The following is a 19,513-nucleotide window of genomic DNA, read 5'->3' on the forward strand; positions in this document are numbered from 1 at the left end:
GCTATCTTTGTCTCTCTCTCCTTTCGGCTCCCACCCCGGTCACCCTCTCTCTCTTTCTCCTTCTCGCTTCTGCCCTGGTCTCTCGTGGTGCTCGGATGCTGTGGTCCAAGCGAGGATGTTGTTATGTGGAAGTGAAACTGCCACACCGAAGCCTGTGCGAGGCTGGGGCGAGGGGTTTCCTCACTGCTACTTCCTCCTGTCAGGGGCGTGTGCCGGAGGGAGACAGATCCTGTTCCACTGGCTCTAGCTGCAGCTTGAGTTTCTCACTGGGACATACACACACAGGCAGGCGGCTCGCAGCGCTTCTGTGTGGGACGAGACCGCTTCCCCGCTCCACTGCTCCGAAACCATGAGCCGCTTCAGAGTGTTCAAAAGGTACCTGAGGTCAGGGGAAGACGAGGACGAGGTGTTCGCGTGCAGCCCGGGAGCCGAGGTGATACCCGTCACGCGTCTGTCTTTGCTGCCCTTTGCAGGAGCGGGGACACTCCTCGCGAACGCTGTCCAAGCCGACAGAGCTGTCTGCGCCGCCTCACCTCCAGCTGGGTGCTGTCACTGTTTCAGTTTGATCCGAGCTTTGTATTTACCTTACATGCCTGTGCTTGTTGCGATTTAGCATTCCCGGACATAATTTGCTGACTGTTTTTGAGATGTTTTTACTGAATCTTCTTCACTTAAGCGCACGTTTGACAGAACATGGTCGCGATTGTGTGAGGTTTTTGATCTGAGCTCCACAGCATTGGATTTAGTCAGAACTGAGGGCTGTACTTTCCTGAGACCCCAGAGAAACTGGAGTAGAGTCTTCAGCATCGAGCATGTTCTGCTCTTGCACGTTTTTTACACATGCATCTGACTGTATCTGGGAATAAGTGGTGTCGGCATGAAATGTATATAGACACACTTTTTTTTAATACCAAGAATATGTTTATTTCCATATCCTTTGTGTTGGTCAGAGAATACGGATTACCGTGCTGGTGAAGCTCTGGTCTCAGAAAAGGTGCTGGGGGTGTGAGATTGTTCAGCTGAGGTCAGAATAGCATGCTGTAAAACAAGACGAGACCTCAGGACTTTGCAAGGGGGCCGGTCTTTCCTGTAGCATTTCAGTCTGTCATAAACACTGGCAAACACAGTAAAACGGTCAAAGGAAATGGCAAATGGCTACACACAGATCAGGCATGAGATCCAGGGCTCACTTGAAAATATATCTGTAACGAAAACACTTTGTTCCTCTGGGCCAAAGCTTGGTTAGAGTGGTTAGAATGGGTCATATTCTGAGAACATGTGACAAAGAGGTGACAGTTCTGTGAAAATTCTGGACCCACATTATGACCTCAGTGGATTTGGCTATGACATAAGAGGTAACCCCCCCACCCATTGTCAAACTCAAGAAGATGGTGATTGTGGCTGTGGTCTCTGTAGATGACAATGACAGAAATCTAATGTTAGGAGGTTAAAATGTATGTGCACTATGCTGTATTTTCTATTTGAAGAATATTTGAAGTTATGGGAATTTTTTTTTTTTTTTTTTGCAAAATAAGGTTAGGTTCTTTTATGAAAATCTGGAATTGATGCAATGCAGTAGAAGCTTTGGCACGTCTTTTTTCTCACCAACAGGAATCTTAGTTTGGCAACATGGATGTAGTCTGTAAAATATGAAAAGGATGTGAAATGGGAAGCCCTCAGACTTGGCACACAGCAATTCCTGAATTGTGTGTGCCGCATGTGCTTGGAAAGGATCACTTCCTCTTCTGCCGAGCGCATTTTAGGCAGAGAGTTTTAATTAGAATGCAAATGTGTTCCCATGGGCGTTGCTCTGTGAGCTGTTGGAGAAAAATATCTCCGTGAGAATATCTCTGGTCCCCTCCCCACGGGCTTGGCATAAATAACAATCATCTTTCTGCAGAGACAGATATATGTGGCTGAACCAAAACTGTTCTGCGAAACTATTTATCTAGAACAGAATTCACGGAGGGCATTTTTCTCTGTTAGTCTGCCAGTGAATGTGAACATATTGTAAACTGAAATAGGATGCAAATAACTAGAACGCGGACATCTTGCTGCTAAATATAGTTGCCGTGTATTGAACCTGTACCGCGTATTTAGCATTGGTTCTGAGCCAGCAGGAAGTCCCATCCCCTCCTGATTCAGTGGTGATAGTGGTGCTGTCCCCTGGCATTCTGGCTCTATTCCTGTCCTCTAGTAAACCAGCTGAGTTGAAGGGGATTGATTGGGGTTGAATTTGGTTGAATGGGGATGAATGGGGATGAGTGGGGGAGAATGGGGGCAAATGGGATCGAGTGGGGGGCCAGTGGGGGACGAATGGGGGTGAGTGGGGGTGAGTGGGGCTCTGGCAGGGCTTCCTTGCACTGCACCCTGATCTGTCTCCTAGGAACCACAGAGTCTGGGTTGAGTCAAGTGCTACGCTGGGGCAGGGATGTGCTGTGCCCATAGTGCTATGACCATAGTGTGAAAACCTAGAATCTGTGCAAGAGAATAGGGTGTCCTTGGTACTGCACACACCACCCAACAGTGCATAGCACGGCCTGTGTGCAGGGGTGTGTGTTAGTGGGACATGTCGAAATCCTCTCTTCCTGGGACGCTGTTGCGCCACCCGCTGCCTTTATTTTTGGCTCTCCCACCGTTTCCTTTTTAAGGCGACTCCCATTGCGGGTGTTGTGTGACCGAGATGGTCGGTACACCAGGGAGCATTCAGCTTGCTGTCAGCGCACCACCCTCTCTCCTCTCTGACTCTCCCGCTGCACAGTCTAAACCCACCATGTTTGTGTGTTTGGCCATGTGCTTATTCAGCTCGTTCCATCCAGGGTATGAATGAATCCAAGTTACGCCACTGAATGTTATCACCATGTGAGCCGGTCAGGATTACACACCTTTTTGGCTTGTACCCTGAATTTGGGGTGATCAGACACCCTCACCACACCCAGACTTACGTGAGGACATGTTGGCTATGCTACGGAGGCGTTTACAGTATGGGGCTTTTTCTGACAGTGTGGTAGTGCACCTTCAATGTCGATTTGCAAGCCCTCATGAAACACAAAGGAGGCATGCCTCAACTGTGTGAGAGTGTGTGAGAAATTTGCTAGGGCTCCAAAACATCCTCTGACAATTAATCATTGAAATTTAAAATAGCGTCTTTAAGAGCCACTTAAGAGCCTTTTCCACAGAGCTTAATGCCATGTTAAATCAGTGCTGCATTGGTCTTGTCATAGGAGTCTTATGTTTTGAGTGAGGTGGCAGTATTGTTGATATTAGCAAGATGTTTCTTCAGGTTAAATTCCATGTTTTAGGAAGGAAAAGAGGGAACAGTACACACACATTGTACGCACACGCACACGCACACGCACACGCACACACACACACACACTACATAAGCCAAGACCTTGATCAAGAGTTGGATGCTGCTGTTGTCAGGGAAACGTTTGTCAGTGAATACCTCCTTTATTCCAGCGTAATACCAGTACATTTGTGCGCTTGGTTTTTTTCTTTTGCCAGTGGACAGAGGTTATCTGATCTTGATTTTAAAAAGAAAAAGTATGAGTGTTTGTTTCTCTTTGCGTGTTTACCGCCGTGTATTTCAACAGCGCCTCATTTTCTTGTAATATCCTGTTTCACAGTGGGGTGTGGGGGGATATCTGGAGGAATCTGCTCACATGGCTTCTCTGTGCCTTATCCCTGCGTGCAGCCGAGCTTTCAGCACCAGATTATTCTCTCCCAGCTCTCTTTCCCTTAATCTTCTGAATGAATGAACCAAGACGGGCTCGTTTGCTTTCGGGTGTTACGATCGAACTGATTCATGAAGTCTCAGATCCTCTCAGCTTTATTATTTTTTTCTTCTGCGTAAGGAAGGTGGATTTCGGTATCCAAACAGCATATTGGGATCCTATTGATCATAAATAGGTGTATGATGCATAGTAATAACATTGATGGCACTGAAAGATTTAATGTCATGTTGCTTTTGTAGATGCTGTTATCAGGCTTAGTGCAGAATCTCTGTATTGGTTATGAGTTGAGAGTTTTCTGTCTCCCAAAGCAATCCTCATCGCCACAGGTGAATAATAAAGCAACATAGTGTGTAATGTGTGGTAGCGACTTAGTGATCTACAATACCTTACACTACAGAATTTGCCAGGCCCACTGAGGTGGCCCAGCATGTCTTTATTCTCTGTCTGTAAACCTCTCCCTCCCTCCCCTCCCCCCTGGTGATGTGTGTGGAGTCGTTCCCCTAACGCGCCCTCTCCTGTCCCGCCTCTCCCCCCGCAGACCGCGTCCCCCACGGGTCAGGGCAGGCCCGAGTCCCCGGTCTACACCAACCTGCAGGAGTTGAAGATCTCGCAGTCCAGCCTGCCGCCGCAGCCCTCCAGCTCGCCGCTGCAGGTGCAGGGCGAGTGGGAGACGCACCGTGACGGCAGCGGCCGGCACTTCTACTACAACCGCGCCACGCAGGAGCGCAGCTGGAAGCCCCCGCGCGCCCGCGACGCCAGCAGCAGCAGCAGCAGCCGGGGGGAGTCCCACACCCCGGGGGAGGCCGAGGTAACACACCCAACCTTACACTGTGTCTGTGAGGTAGCTGACACACTAGAGCTTACTGTAAACACTATGTCTGTGAGGTAGCTGACACACTAGAGCTTACAGTACACACTGTATCTGTGAGGTAACTGACACACTAAACCTTACAGTACAAACTGTGTCCCTGTGAGGTAGCTAAAACATTAGAGATTACAGTACGCACTGTGTATCTGTGAAGTAGCAGACACACTAGAGCTTATTGTACACACTGTGTGTCTATGAGTTTTCAGTACACATACTGTGTCTATAAACTAGCTACCCCACTGAAGCTTACACGCTCACACACAGGCAAGTTACCCGAGATAACTTCTGTGAGGTAATGCTGGAATTTTACGTGTTCGCACAAAGGTACGCTGTAAAGGTTTTCTTGTTAGACAGGGTTCAGAATAGACTCTGCTGTTTCGCGAAGGATGTGTTGGCTCTTGCAGCTGACTGGGTCCAAATAACCTGAGATTACTCTCCGCTCATTCCCCTTTGCAGCGGTTAGTGCCCCTGTGAGTCTGCACAGGCATGTTTACCGGAGATATTGATAAGCAGCAAGCAGCAGCAGGCTTATCTGCACGGACCCGGGGCCGGTCAAATAAAGAGAAGCATGCGGCTTTTTACTGTGGAGTAAAATTTAGGATTGGGCTAATATTTACCTGACGTTCCTAACCAGAGCTGCCATGTGTTCTGGGTGAAGTAGACAGAAGCGTATGGCAGTAGACTCCTGTGTTAACTGCCACCCTGTCAGAGACCCAGCGTGTGGGCAGACTTACAAAGGAACGCTATGTGTGCAAGGCCTCGGCAAGCGCCGCAGAAGCCAATGGATCCAAAGTCTGCTTAAAGGGGAAGGGAGAGAGGGTGAGAGGGTCCAGGTCGTGCGGTCCGTTTGTTAGCTGACTTTATGTGCGCACCGTGGACCGTATGGTAGACCTAGGACCTCCTGCCTTAAAGGTACCAGTCAAAAGTTTGGACACACCTTTCTCTCTTTGTTTTTACTATTTTCCACATTTTAGAATAATAGTAAAGACATTAAGACTACGAAATAATACAAATGGAATTATGCAGTGACAAATCAGTGAAACAAATCAAAACTATATTATATTTTAGATACTTTGAAATAGCCAAAAATCTTTTTTTAAATGACTTTTTTTGGAAATAAATTCATACACAGGCATCACCTTCACTTTATATTTGTCTAAGAAACTTCAATTTCAAGCATTTAAGCATAAGTCTTTAGATCAAAATGTCTTTGAATGCATGTTTCTCATTTTCTAGATCAGGTGTGTCCAAACTTTTGACTGGTACTGTACACCTTTACAGTGTGAGTATCCGGTTGTTTGGGAGCGTACGGGAGGCGGGAGGGGCGTGGCTGAGTTTGCATACTGCCCGTGTCGCGGCTTGACACAGTTTCGTCGCTGTCACCGCACTGTCACCGACACATCAGCCGCGTGCTGGAAAGAGTGTTGTGTTTCGTGCAGGGGCATGTAAAGCCCTCGAGTGGAACTTGCCTTCACGCGGCCCCCGGAGCAGGCAGGCGTGAGGAGACGACATGAGACGACATTGTTTGCGCAATACGTTGTTAGGAGTCTGAAGACAACATTGCACAGTTTACATTCACAAACTATATATTTGATGATTTCATTATGATTTTCATTTTCCCAAGAGAGTTAATACTAATATCTGTTATTTAAAGGGTAGCTTTACCAAACAGCTCAGATGCAATATTTTGTTCCTCAGCTTTGACTTTAGTAGGTCTGCATATTGCAAAGTGCAACACACTTTTCACAGAGTGGAAAATAGTACAATAGCTAAAATGTATTACTAGTATAAAAATCATTATTTTCCCACTGGGTCTTGGACTTTGTGTGAAGGCTACATAACATGAAACAGCTAAAAAGAATTCAAACAGTCTGCTTCTGTCCTTAACAAAACAAATTAACAGGATTTCAATATGGACAGACACGATACTGAAAGTAATGAACAACTTATTAAATTTTGCAGTTTGAGGTGAAGGTACCCTTAAGGGAAATAAAGAGGCAGTTTATGGTGAAATATTTCTCAGCAGCTGTATTTTGTGTAAGGAAATGGTTTTGAATTTGAAGTAGAATTGGGGATCGGGGCACAAACTGCTCTACCAGCAGATAAGACCTGTGTGGATGTATATAGATGAGTATTATGTGGCTTTGTGCATCCAGGGTCAGGTGAGGTAACAGCAAAAGGTGTGTGAAAATGAAACCAGATCAGTGTTTAAGTAGGTCCCGGTTGCAGCTTTTACATTTTTTAAACATTCCTGAATGTTCACAAAATAACTGAACATTTTTTAAACAATTTATTTGGCCAGATTTTACTGATATGTCTGTGCAGTGCAGACTGTATTCCAATGATGCTAAACACATGAGACAAGACAGGAAGTCAGTGGTTAAACGGACTTTCAAACCAGCGTCCTCTTTTGTGGTTTCCGAAGACGCGGGTTATGTAACAAGCCGTGCCTGTTTCAGTGGGAGAAGAGCTCATATTCTCAATCTGGAGACTTTCAGAAAGCATAAAAAATAGTTTCATATCCTTGAATTCTCAAGTGTGTTCCCAATTCAAATGGTGGTAATGAGAACACGAATGGGAGTTGCAAAATAGCACCACACTGCCACCCGGTGGCCAAATGTATTAAGCACCAGCCAGCTGTGTGAGCAAGCTCAAGCTCACTAGTCATAGTAAAGCAGGTCAGCAGGTCCTGTTTCAAATTCACATGCCATTAATGTACTGACCTCACATTCAAAGGCTGACAATATGCAAAAAAATCCCGCTCTATGCTTTATACATGTTATGTTTTCCATGAGCAACCAAGCATAATTAAAAATACAAACTTTAAGAGTGAGTTTTGGTAAACATTTTTCCCCTGTCTATGTTCTTAGTGTTACAACATTTCATCTTCTTTAGTCAATATCAATGTCTTCTAAAATGAAATTTGAATTCCTAAATGAATGAGTGAGTTTTCACAGCAAGGCTTGATGCTTGTAACTCGAAGAAGAAATGGGACTGCTCCAGTCTGAGGAACTGAAAACTCTGTGGCGTGTTTTACACGCTTTCTACAAACCCTGAAAGGGACAGATATCATTAGAGTGGTTCCCTGTCTCTTCGGAAGTGAAATGCAACATGGTACATGTGACTGCTGTCTCTTACGCCTCTCTTTTCTGGTGGGCAGGTGCTTGGCTGGGCTCTCTGGGTGTCCTCTGTAGCTTATGATTAGTGGTGCTCATTTTGTCTGAAGAATCATTGTTCTGCTACTTGCCCCCCCCCCCCAACCCCTCTTTCTGGGAATCACAGGCTGGTCTTTCTCTCTCTCTCTCTTTTCTCCATTCTTCTCCCGCTAATCCCAGCCTCTGTCATCGGAAGAGAACTACCACAGCACTTACTCCAGCCAATCAGATAGTCAGTACGGGTCCCCGCCCAGGGGCTGGTCAGAGGAGCTGGATGAGCACGGACATACCCTGTATGTCTGTGAATACAATAACGAGAAGGTACTGGGGCCTCTGTCTGTCTGTCTGTCTGTCCTGCCTCTCTCTCTCTCTCCTTCCTGCTGCAATTCTCTCCTGGGTCTGTGCTGAAGGGGGAAGATCAGAGCTTGCCGCTTTTAGATGGTTCTGTCAGTCACCACGGCTGCTCGCATCTCTGCCCTATCAGCAGCCACGGAACCCCAGGAGAGGCGTGGCAGGGACGGGATTGGTGGGCTGATTCTAGTCGCTATGCTGTGATATGATGCTGGCAGCGTCTGCAGGAACATATCTGATGGATGTCTGACACACACTCACACATACACACACACACACACACACACACACACACACACACACACACACACACACACGCATACTCTCTCAAAGAAACATGCCCACACAAGGCATTTTTTGTGTCATTTTGTTTTTAATGTAATAGTATTTGTTTGTGCTGATATGGTTTGTTCCTATGTTTCAACACTGTAGTACCCTTTGCTTATAAGACTTACTATACTGAAATTGATTAACAGTTTGATATCTGTTCAAACCTGTGTGAACTCCAGTCATAAAAATCAAACAGACTGCACTGTATCTTTAAATAGGTACGCACGTATATCTTTAGCTCTTTGGGCGTGCGGTGTGAATGCGTTGCTCCCCCCGCCCCCCTCCTCTGTGTAATATTTGTGTAGATATTCCTCAATGCTCTCTGTGTTTCAGTGGATAAAACACGTGGATGAACAGGGACGGCCGTACTACTACAGTGCTGATGGCTCCAGGTCGGAATGGGAGCTGCCCAAAGTGAGTGTGCAAACTCGGCCTGACTTACCTGAGAGTGATGCAGAGTGAGGACTGTATCACTCGCATGTTAAACATGCTCACTGAGTGTGTTCCCTGAGTGATTCCACTTCTCCACATTCCTGACCCCAGTACAGGAGGGAGCCAGGCTGTGTGTGTGTTTTGGTGTGTGTTTGTGTGTGGTATTTTTCCTTTGTTCCCCACAGACACACACACACGGCACACAGAGACACACACAGTTTCCTCGCAGGGCTGTTAATAACTGGCTCACAAGTCAATTGAAGATACATCACCTCAACCTGCTAACACGTTTTGACTGATACATTTGCCCGTATCTTAATTGGACGCCCACGTTCATAAATCAGAAACCAACACGCAGTATAAGCCAGTTTCCATCCTTCCACCTCTCAGTGATTAACGCTGCCACTTTGCATTAATGTGTTTCATGACCTGTGACTCATTGCTGGGGTGAGACTTAGTGCTCTAATCTGAGAGTCAAAGTGCTAAATTTGGGCCGCTGGTAATCTGGTTAGGACAACCACAACTAATGGCACAGAATAGCCGCAAGATTTTACTCCCAGCAATAAGGGCGGGGCAAAAGCCAGTCACCCTTCTCCACAGCAATCCTGGAAAACAACACAGGCACCGTGCTGCTTCTCTGTGTGCTGGCCCGTGCTCCCAGATGGTTTTCTGGGCAGTGAGAAGAGAGATATCGCAGGATGTGTTTTTAATTTGAAACACTGGTCTCGCATGAGGAGTTCCTCAGGGCTAATACTCGGTCCCCTCTTTTCTCTCTCTCTCTCTCTCTCTCTCTCTCTCTCTAGTACAACCTCTCTCCGCCAAAGCCAGGAGACGCCCTCAAGAGCCGGAGTCTGGACCGCAAGCAGGAGCCCATAGTGCTGACCAAGTGGAGGCACAGCACCTATGTCCTGGACACCAATGACAAGGTGAGAGTTTGGGTTCCGAGGCTTTGCTTGGTTTGGGAGGTAGGATGCTCAGTGCTTGGGTTAAAGCTTTACTCATCTCACTGCTATTTCAAAGCCAAGTCACTGGGTAAGCCTTGTTTTGTGTGTGTTCGTTTATTTTGGCTCCTCATGTGAAGAGCAGTCTTATAACAGAGAGAGAGAGCCTACTGCTATTACTGTGCTAAAGCAGCGGTTACGTCAGTTATTACTTCCTTCTCTTTGAAAGCACGGTTTGTTGAGGTGCGGTTGAGTGCTGTTTGGCTTGCCAAATAATCTGTACGCAGCCAACACAGACGCAGTTTTCATAAGCAAAGCTATCCAGTGTGTTCATGAAGTTCAGACTGCCACCTGGAACCTTACCTGGAAAATGTTTTGACCCCTGGGGAGAGTGTCAGAGCACCTGCCGGCTAATGACTGAGTTAAACTGGTTGGCCGGCTTCAGACACGGGGTGTTATGAAGCAGAGGAATTCTGGGACATTCCATCAAGGACAGAATCTGTGGGGTTAGTCTGGACAACAGATGGTCTATGTTCTCTTTTTATGAGCCTCTCTGTATAGCTGGGTGTAATTCAGACTCTGTGAGGGTGTATGGAGCACTGTTACAAGTGAGGTGAGGTCAGTTTCCTCTTACCTTTGCTACTTAGTCACCTCCGTGTCACTTGAATGTCAGCCTCATAAGTGTACAATTCTGCTGTAATTTATTAGTTCAGTCGTTGGTTGTGCGGGTGGTCTTTCTTTTGAAGAATGTGACTCCATAACTTCATAACCTCAAAATGACTAAACAACAGTGTTTGTACTTGTCACCCATTTCAACATAGAGGAAGTGGAATTTTTTTTTTTTTGCTTGGAGGCTAATTCAAATATGCACATGTTTTACTGACCTCATCAGACTAGCAGCTGAAGGCTTTGAAATCCAGTGAGGCGGCTTGTCAAAGCTACCTTACCGCAGGTGTGACTCTGTTCAGAGTTCTGCTGAGGAGAGTGTTCTGCACATTCCTGTATACTCGCAAGCACTTCAACATAACCCAGCGTTTCTGTTGCAGTTGGAGGTTCTCAAGCATTTTGCAGAGGATCCTCAACAGTGGTTTGTCTTTATGTCATTATGCACTCCGTTGTCACTTCTAAACTAGTACATATCTACACTAGTACACATAGGGTATAATGCAGCTGGCTTCAGCTGTGTGATTATGTGGTGTTTCGTATTGTGCCATGGAGGGTAGTACAGGTAGAGCTGTCACTACCCTGTGATCTGTGTATAGTCAGCGGTGCTGTGTAGGCTACCCCAGACTCCAGACTCTGTGGTTCTGTTGCAGCCGCCTGTCAAACAAAGGCGCTTCCGCTCGGAGCGACTCCCAGGCTCCCCTCCGTACCAGGAACAAGTCAGTACACCCAACACCCGCCCTACTCCCCGCCTCTCTGCGTCCCTCCACCAATCAGAGGCAGCGACGTAACCGTAGCAACGGCTGATGATTCTAACTGTGGGCGAATGATCTGGGGGATGAAACTAAGTGAATGATATTCATTGCTTGCCAGAACTAATGGAAGTGTACCCTGCTGTGTTGGTTTGTCTGGGTTTCCTCGTGGCTTAGAGGGAAGTAGTACAGGAAAGTAACGTGGTTATGTCTTTCTCTTTAAGGTGGAGCTCTCGGTCGGGATTATCTGTCCTCTCTATTATCTGTCTTTGGTTCCTTTGAATCTAATATGACCCAACAAATAAGAGCAGCAGTATCTCAGTTTGGTTCTTTTTGGATCTTTTTGTTTGGTTCTGTGGCCACTATATGAAACTGGAACACTAAGTGTGTGATTTAATTTGCAGAGTGACCCAGTATGAATTTCATTCCACGGACATGGGTATATATGCGAAATGCAGAGAAATACAGCAACTTTTCCTTTCCCTCTGCTCATTGCTTTAACAGCGTGCATCCAAATTAATAAATCCAAAACTGGTCCCTTAGAGATCCTGCTGCACTTCTTTGAGTACTTGAAATTAGTGACCCATTGATTTTTCATTAATCTGTTTAAACCTTTCTGATCATTTTGCCTTTTGTCCCCATTGCAATGCAGTCATGCTTTGATTTTGTCGTTCTCATTCCTAGGACTCTCCGACAGGCCCAAAGCCAGGCTTCTCTGACTCAGACTCCTGCCCCTCATCTCCCAAGCCCCCCTCATCCGTTAGTATCCCCACTCCTCTAAACAGCCCCGCCCGCTCGTCTCTTCACCAGCTGACGGTGTTGGCAGGAAGCGGGGTGAATTTCCCACAATCCCCTTCCTTCCCTGCCACCTGATCACCGGCCGCCTATACTTCTGTGTGTGTCCCCGGGAGTGAGGCCTTTTTGCTCCGGCCTGTACTTACTGTGAACAGGTCATTTTGCCTGTGGGTGTGTGGTGTGAGGTGTCCTCGTTCCCGGGATAAATGTAACGCGCATCCAGGCTTTGGGATGTCCCGCTTTCCCTCGGCACTCTGGGAAATGGGGCCTTTTCCCTTTTCCCTTTTTTTTTTTTTTCCCTGTTCCTGTCCTTGTGTGCTGCCGTGCCACACGCAATGCCCCCGGTCCTCTCTCCTGACGCCTCTCTCTCTCTCCCCCCTCTGCAGCCTTCAGAGAAGTGCGGAGTTCTGAACGTGACCAAAATCACCGAAAATGGGAAGAAAGTTCGGTGGGTATAGGATGAAGCCGGCGTTTGTGTGGTCGTTTGTACAAAACGGACGAGCAGTTGGGCCTCCCCGAAACGCAGTCTTGAACAGCTCTTACAGCGAGGCTGAGGGTTCGACTGTGTCGTGCTGCTGCGTCTGTAACAACATGCGTGACTATGCAGATCTGACCGGAATTCTCTCTACTGAATTCCAGTACAGCAATAAAGAACAGAGGATTAGACCCAAATTGTGTAATAGTGAAATGGCGTATTCAAATGAGTCATCAGCAGAGCAGAGCCTCAGGTTTAAGAACCCTGTGTTCTGACAGCTCTGTGTGGTTCTAGTGGATGTGTGTCTGCTTCTGGTAGCATTGTGTCTGCTTCTGGTAGCATTGTGTCTGGTTCTGATGGATGTGTGTCTGGTTCTGATGGATGTGTGTCTGGTTCTAATTTTGGAGGAATGTGCGTTTCTGACATTGGCTCTCTGTGCTTCTGGGTGCAGGAAGAACTGGACCTCATCTTGGACAGTGCTACAGGGCTACTCTCTGCTCTTCGCCAAGAGCCAGGGGGGCGGGACCAGCTGGGTATGTGTCAGTCAACCGTCAGACTGCTATACAGTCTGTCACAATGTGTGAACCTGCTGTCAGTTACTTTGTTTAATTTATGGCACCATGTGTCAACAGTAGATTCAGTTTCTATTCTAGGATCACACATACATTATCAATTTCACCTTGCCACATCCGGGATGATGATGATGATGATAACAGCATATGTTACACTGTGTCATAGTTCTCTCATCCAATGAAAAGACTTAATGCTATTTTAGGATCGTCGCAAAATGTTTTCAAATGCAAGTTTACATAAGCAAGGGTTTTATCATTAGTCATATGTTCTGAGGCTGGGGCATAACATGTACTGACAATTTCATTTCTTCTGCATAACTGCCCACTGACCACTGTTGCTGATGTGTCTCTCTGTATTATGTGGCTGTCAGGCTTTTTTCTGCCTCATGCTTGATTGGGTCAAGACACATATTCTATAATAACTGAAAAGAAGATATTTGACTAGCATGGAATTGTTGGGAATGAATACATTTCTGAAAGGCCTTGATGAAGTCATGTAAATGCACTATGCAGTTTTTCTCATGTTAACAGAACTGAGAGGAGAAGCAGGTTTTTGGGGAGTGGGGGAGTGGGGGAGTGGGGGGGTGGCGGTGGGGGGGTCAGGATCCCGGGACCGTGTGGCTTTCGGCTTCAGTTGTGCTGTGCTGCCATTCTCCTTTTTCTCTCTCCTCTGTATATCTGTGAACTTTTATTTTGTGACATCAACCACTTCTCTCCCCCTTGTTCTCCATCAAGTCATACTACCGCAGCGGCTCGATCCCTGAGCTGCTCCTCTCGCTGCTAAGCAACTGGAGGCGCTCGGTCAAGCCCCGCCCCGCTGTCTCCTATGTGTACTCTGGGCCTGGCCCGGCTGCCACTGTATGTGTTCTCTCTCTGCATGCCTCCTGTCCATCATGCTTGCACTCTTGTCAGCTCTGCCTGCGATTGGTCAGACCCAGGATGTGGGAGTGGCCCCAGATCTCTCATTGTGGAATCGTGCCGGGATGAGTGCTTGAGATTGGTGTCAACCCTAGGTTCACTTTTGTACTGTTTTAGCTGATTTTGAAGCTGTCCATCTCCCAGGTAACACATCACAAATTAGAGGCCCGTGATATGTCTTGATGTGTGTTGTTACAACGTCCCTTGAAAAGGCAGATTTGTATTTGACAACACAAAGTTCCAACAAGAACAAAATGTGATGTCACACAGGTAGAACCTAGTTGTTCATCTCGCAACGAAGACAGACGAGGAACAGAATGAACTTTCAAAATGGTTACTGTTACTTGAACTTGCTCACATACTGTATATTGCCGCCATGGTGTTAAGCAAACAAACCAGGGCCCAGAGCATGCGCAGTAAATGGCAACATATAGAACAATTATACCATAATGACATTAACAGTTGCACCATACATAAACGTAACACTAGTGAACCTAGGTTGCCATCTCCAGGAATCATCACCATCTGAAGTGATTGGGAGTGGGTTCGTCTGAAGGGTTCTGCGGGTGTGGTTACCCAGGCAGGCGGACAGGGGGGGCGCTGTGATGCTGGGGACACGATTAGCAGGCTGTTGTGTACACGTGCGAGTGGCATGCTCACAGTGTGCCCCCACTGCATGCTGCCTGTCCCTTGTGTCCGAGCCCTACAGCAACACTGTCCCCAGACTGGGGGCAGTGCAATACCAGGGAAGTAAGGACCATGCCAGTGGTCTGACCCCGCCTCTCTGCAACTCCGTTGACAGGATTTTTAGTTAGACCCCCTCCCCCATCTGTTATCATGACAAACATTCTTTAGGTGGCTGGAAACAGAGGTGCAGAATGAAATTTATTGATTGTAAGTGTGTATGTAGTGTAACATACAGTATTTGCATCACACACCGGAATGAACCAGTTTTTTTGTTGACAAATTGTGACTGTGAACAGGGTATGCTATGAAATGTAGCCCCGGCTTATAAACTTTGTTAGGTAGTTGTCATTTTTTTTGCTAATTTAAATTAGAAAATGTTCATTTCAGTGTAAGAGAGAACTTTTCAACATACTGAACATCTTCATAAATGTATATAAGGATTCAGCAATATGTTACCTTAATGCTCTCTGTCTGGCCTTAAAGTACATAAGGTTCTTCACAGTACAGTTTTCGTTATGGGGCATCGCATCAGTAACTATGACCATCATCTTAACAATAACCTAAACTCCAGGTTACTGTTATGAGTTTCTCTGTGTCGTCAGTGATGATCAAGCAGCAGTCTGCATGTTTAGATCCTGCTGCTGATGCAGTCCTCTGTTGGGGGGGGGGGGGGTCTTTAGGAGATCTTTCTCAGGCTTCTGGGGCGCATGGCCTCCCCCCTACCAAGGGTGAAATAAGGACTTTTGCGATAAGCTGTTACCTGCTGGTCACTGACTTCCACGCAATTGGTGGTGAAGATCTTCTGATTGTGGAGCAGCTTGCAGCAAATGGCCGTTTTGTAAAACGGAAGCTTAAGTGGAACCGTTGCTTGACCAACGCAATTACAGTCGTCTCCCTCAGCTGGGCCTGATTTTGGGGGAACAGCTTGGCCTTGGAGCAGCGTCTCATGCCGCGGCGTAGCCTGCTTATTGGGAGATGAGACTGAGCTCCCTGTAGGTGCATGCAGCTCCGGGGCTGTATGGACTGGCTGGCCTTGCATGCTCTCATTTGCACTATGAATATAACAGCATGACGTTTGAAGGAGGCTGGATGTGGCTGGGTGGAGCTGGGGGTGGAGGGGCTGCTTCCCTGACTGCATGCCTGTGAGAAAGGGTGCCGAATCGGGCCAGGTGATTCCCTTTGCTAGCGGCCTGTGGAGAAAGACATCGGTGTGACAGCCGGTTTCACTTCCAGTGTTGAGGTCAATGAAGCCTGTGCAAGAGGGTCTCATTAGCGAGGGCGGTGATTCGAAACCGATGAGATCCCCCCCTGCCTCCCTCGGGAATGTTGGTGAGGAGGGTCAGGGGCGCCACCCGGTTCCTCCCTCCTCCCTAATAAAGACGGCTGTTCTTTCTGCCTCTTGCTCAGAAGTTCGGCAGCCAGTCGAAGCCGGAGTTCACGGTGGACCTCAGAGGAGGCTCCGTGGACTGGGCCTCCAAGGACAAGTCCAGCAAGAAGCACGTGATCGAGGTAAAACACCTGCCCGCTGATAACACGCTGTGGTTCCATTTGCTGGGAAATCTGTTTCACAGTAAGCATGGTGTCACCTCTTATAGTGTATTCCAAAAAGACTTATGGGACTGAAATGTGTTTATTCCAAAAAGGGATGGTCTACGTATGGTATTCCTTAGTGTGATATGGTGTGATTGGTTGTGAGTGATAGTGTATCTGGGTCAACCATTAGTGGTGCTGCTACAGATGTTTGTGCTGCAGTGGCCAGGCCCAAAGCCTTCCCCTTCTCTCAGTATGCAGACTGCAGAAGGGGCTCTCCTCTGACTCTGTGTGCTTTTCCTCTTCAGCTGAAAACCCGGCAGGGGACGGAGCTGCTGATTCAGTCGGAGAATGACGGCATCATAAACGAGTGGTTCAAAGCCCTGGTCGAGACCATCAGCGCGCACGTGAGTCTGCCCGGAGCCCGGACCAGAGGAAGCCCCTTTCTGCTCCAGCTCTCTGTTCTCTGCAGGGAGCTCTGTGTGTGTGCACATTAGACAACAGACAATAATGTGTATCAGATGTTGACTTATTGTCAGCAACACAGTGACACAATTTCAGTAGTGAGACTGCCAGTATCACTTAATGAGTTGTGCTGTCGACCATCCACACATGTGAACCAATCAAAATGCTTTCTTTTCCACAGGAAAGCACTTTGGTGAGTCTTCGGTGGAAAATGATGGCTCCACTCATTAAATAGTTATTGAGGCCTCACACAGTTAGAAAGTGGAGCCAGACTCGGGGGACTGTTGAAACTGACAGAGTTGTGGTATGTCAGTGTTCCCTCGGCAGTTTTTAGACTAACACACCTGTGATTCCCTGCAGGCCTGGGAGTCGGACGAGGCCATCGAGGAGGACATGCCCGAGTCCCCAGTGACTGAGAAGCACGACAAGGAGAAGGATCACCGGGACTCCAAGAAGGGTAGAGGTGAGAGAGCGTGCTGTTCCATTGGCTGCCCCTCCTCTGTTCGCCGTGTTCTGCTGATACCTCCACCTTCCCATCAGGCACTGGTCCTCAGACTGTAGTCCCCATGCTTGCCACCCTAAATTGTATCACTAAATGAATTTTGATGCAGTGTTGCTCTTTCACTTCATTAGCCAGTATCATTGTGGTAAAATGAGCTGAATTATTGTTATGTATTTATATAAAAACTGTGACTTAAGGTAGTGTTGCTTTTATTTAAAGGCTCTATGCTCACTTTAGTTTGATGTAGTTGTTTTTCTGAAGGGCAATTCTTTAGCACAATGTTTTTAATGTTTTTTTATTTTGGCCCTGTTTTTCCACACTGATGCACTGTACTTCTGTCTGCTCTGTTCTTTTTTTGTTTTGCATTTTTTCTTTTGCTGTTCCTGTTGCTGCCGCGCTATAACGCTACTTTAGCCTTCGATGTTGCTCTGGATAAGACTGAAGAGACTGATAAGTAAATACCTAAGAACAATGACAGGGGAGATCTTAAAGCTGTCCTTGCTGTGGTCCTCCAGCCATGAAGAACTCCACCAGCATGGACTCCTCTGACCAGAAGAAGACCAGAGTGAAGCTGAAGAAGTTCCTCACCCGCCGGCCCACGCTGCAGGCCGTCAGAGACAAGGGCTACATTAAAGGTAGGGATGGCAGCACCCAGAGCCTGGAACGCACTGCACCCTCTCTGAAACATGTGAAGTCATGTGTTTCTCTCACTGTGTCAATTGACTGCTGTAGAGTTGTCAGAGTCTACGCTGACATACAGTACCAGTCAAAGGTTTGGACATACCTTCTCATAGAGGGGTTTTTCTTTATTTTTACCATTTTCCATATTTTAAAATAATAGTAAAGACATCAAAACTGAAATAACACAAATGTAATTATGTGGTGACCAAAAAAGTGTTAAACAAATCAAAGCTATCTTATATTGTATATTCTTTAAAGCAGCCAAAAAATATTTTTTTAAAAATTAAATTTTTTTGGAAAGAGGTTCATACATAGACATCAACTACATTATTTATATTTGTCTAAGAAACAAATTTCAAGCATTTAAGCATACGTCTTTAGATAAAAATGTCTTTGAATGCATTCCCATTATCTTTATCAGGTGTGCCCAACCTTTTGACAGGTACTGTGTGACACAAGTTCTGAAAGCGCGGGCTTGTAGTATGTCACTACCTTTCTGAACGTTTTACCAAGCTGCACGCATTTCCAAGTCAGAGAGATATTGTGGAATACCGCCTATCACAACTATCAAGACACCTGGCTGTTTGCTTTCTCACCTACTTGTGTTTGAGTGTCTGTTGATGGATCAAATAATTGCTTGTGGTCTGCATGCAGTTTAGTAATATCCTCACCTTCCTCTTCGGTCGGACATCTTTGTATCTTCTTGCTCAGATCTTGCCATTGTGTCTGTCTTCTCTTACGGCTCTCTTGCTACAGTTTACATGGCTAAACGCTCATTTACACAGGCATTCTCATGACTGCGCATGTAATCAGTTAGTGAAATGAAACACGAGACAGCATTTAACCCTCCACCTCCCTTGTCACAGATCAAGTGTTTGGTTGCAGTCTGACCAGCCTGTGTCACAGGGAGAACACCACGGTGCCAAAATTCGTCAAGATGTGCATCGACCATGTGGAAAATACCGGTACGTCCACTCACGTAATGTGAAAGTCAGTCACAATTAATTTGAAGGCCTTTGTGGTTGCCGTACAGCTGCGTATGAAGTGTGGTGAGTGGAAAGTGTGAAGGGGAGGTTCAGTAATGCAGTCATGCTCTTCCTGCTCTTCTGTAGGTCTGAACGTGGACGGCCTGTACAGAGTTAGCGGAAACCTGGCTGTGATACAGAAACTGCGCTTCGCCGTCAATCACGGTACAGACCCCGCCCCCGTACATCTTATGACTCCACCTCACTGTGTGTAGCTACTACAGTAGTCAGTGAGCCTGCACTTTAACGCTGTAAACAGCTGAGTGCATGTCTGTGCATGTGTGTGCGTGGGTGTGGGTAAGGCAACATGCAACATCAAACTGAATCTGCCTGTAGAGTGCTGGTAGAACTCAGAGGCTCTTACTGAAACTGTAGCCTAAATCTGGTAAATGGGTTAATTTCCTGAACGCTTAGTCATCATTAAATTTGGAGCTCAGTCTTTTAGCATGCTCCTGTGGATATAAATAGTGTACTCCACAAAGCAGGCAGCTACGTTGTCCCAGCGTTACTCGAGATCAGTGATAAACGATCATTGTCCCACAGTCAGTGTGTGATAAATGGCCGTTCGGTCACTAGTGATGCTGGCTCTTTGGGGTGTGTGAGGTTTGGCTCTCACTCTGTGTGGGGCAGCAGT

The 19,513-nt window shown here is 46.8% G+C and overlaps 1 protein-coding gene across 8 annotated transcripts in view; it reads left to right on the top strand.

Annotated features, from left to right (window-relative positions):
• The window catches only part of LOC118771442 (rho GTPase-activating protein 12-like), a 61,421-nt gene that overhangs the window by 38,705 nt on the left and 3,203 nt on the right, over positions 1-19,513 (top strand). The window contains exons 3-17 of one of the 8 annotated variants that reach the window (XM_036519441.1): positions 4,276-4,545; positions 7,941-8,081; positions 8,775-8,855; positions 9,677-9,799; positions 11,131-11,196; positions 11,914-11,988; positions 12,411-12,472; positions 12,951-13,032; positions 13,807-13,929; positions 16,084-16,185; positions 16,515-16,613; positions 17,032-17,134; positions 17,689-17,808; positions 18,721-18,819; positions 18,967-19,044. In XM_036519441.1, coding sequence (XP_036375334.1) covers positions 4,276-4,545; positions 7,941-8,081; positions 8,775-8,855; positions 9,677-9,799; positions 11,131-11,196; positions 11,914-11,988; positions 12,411-12,472; positions 12,951-13,032; positions 13,807-13,929; positions 16,084-16,185; positions 16,515-16,613; positions 17,032-17,134; positions 17,689-17,808; positions 18,721-18,819; positions 18,967-19,044 — 1,624 coding nt within the window. The remainder of the gene's footprint in view (positions 1-4,275; positions 4,546-7,940; positions 8,082-8,774; positions 8,856-9,676; positions 9,800-11,130; positions 11,197-11,913; positions 11,989-12,410; positions 12,473-12,950; positions 13,033-13,806; positions 13,930-16,083; positions 16,186-16,514; positions 16,614-17,031; positions 17,135-17,688; positions 17,809-18,720; positions 18,820-18,966; positions 19,045-19,513) is intronic. The other 7 variants (XM_036519442.1, XM_036519443.1, XM_036519445.1 and 4 more) reach the window with 7 other exon arrangements.

Source organism: Megalops cyprinoides, chromosome 24 (genome assembly GCF_013368585.1).
Source record: "Megalops cyprinoides isolate fMegCyp1 chromosome 24, fMegCyp1.pri, whole genome shotgun sequence".
NCBI lineage: Eukaryota > Metazoa > Chordata > Actinopteri > Elopiformes > Megalopidae > Megalops > Megalops cyprinoides.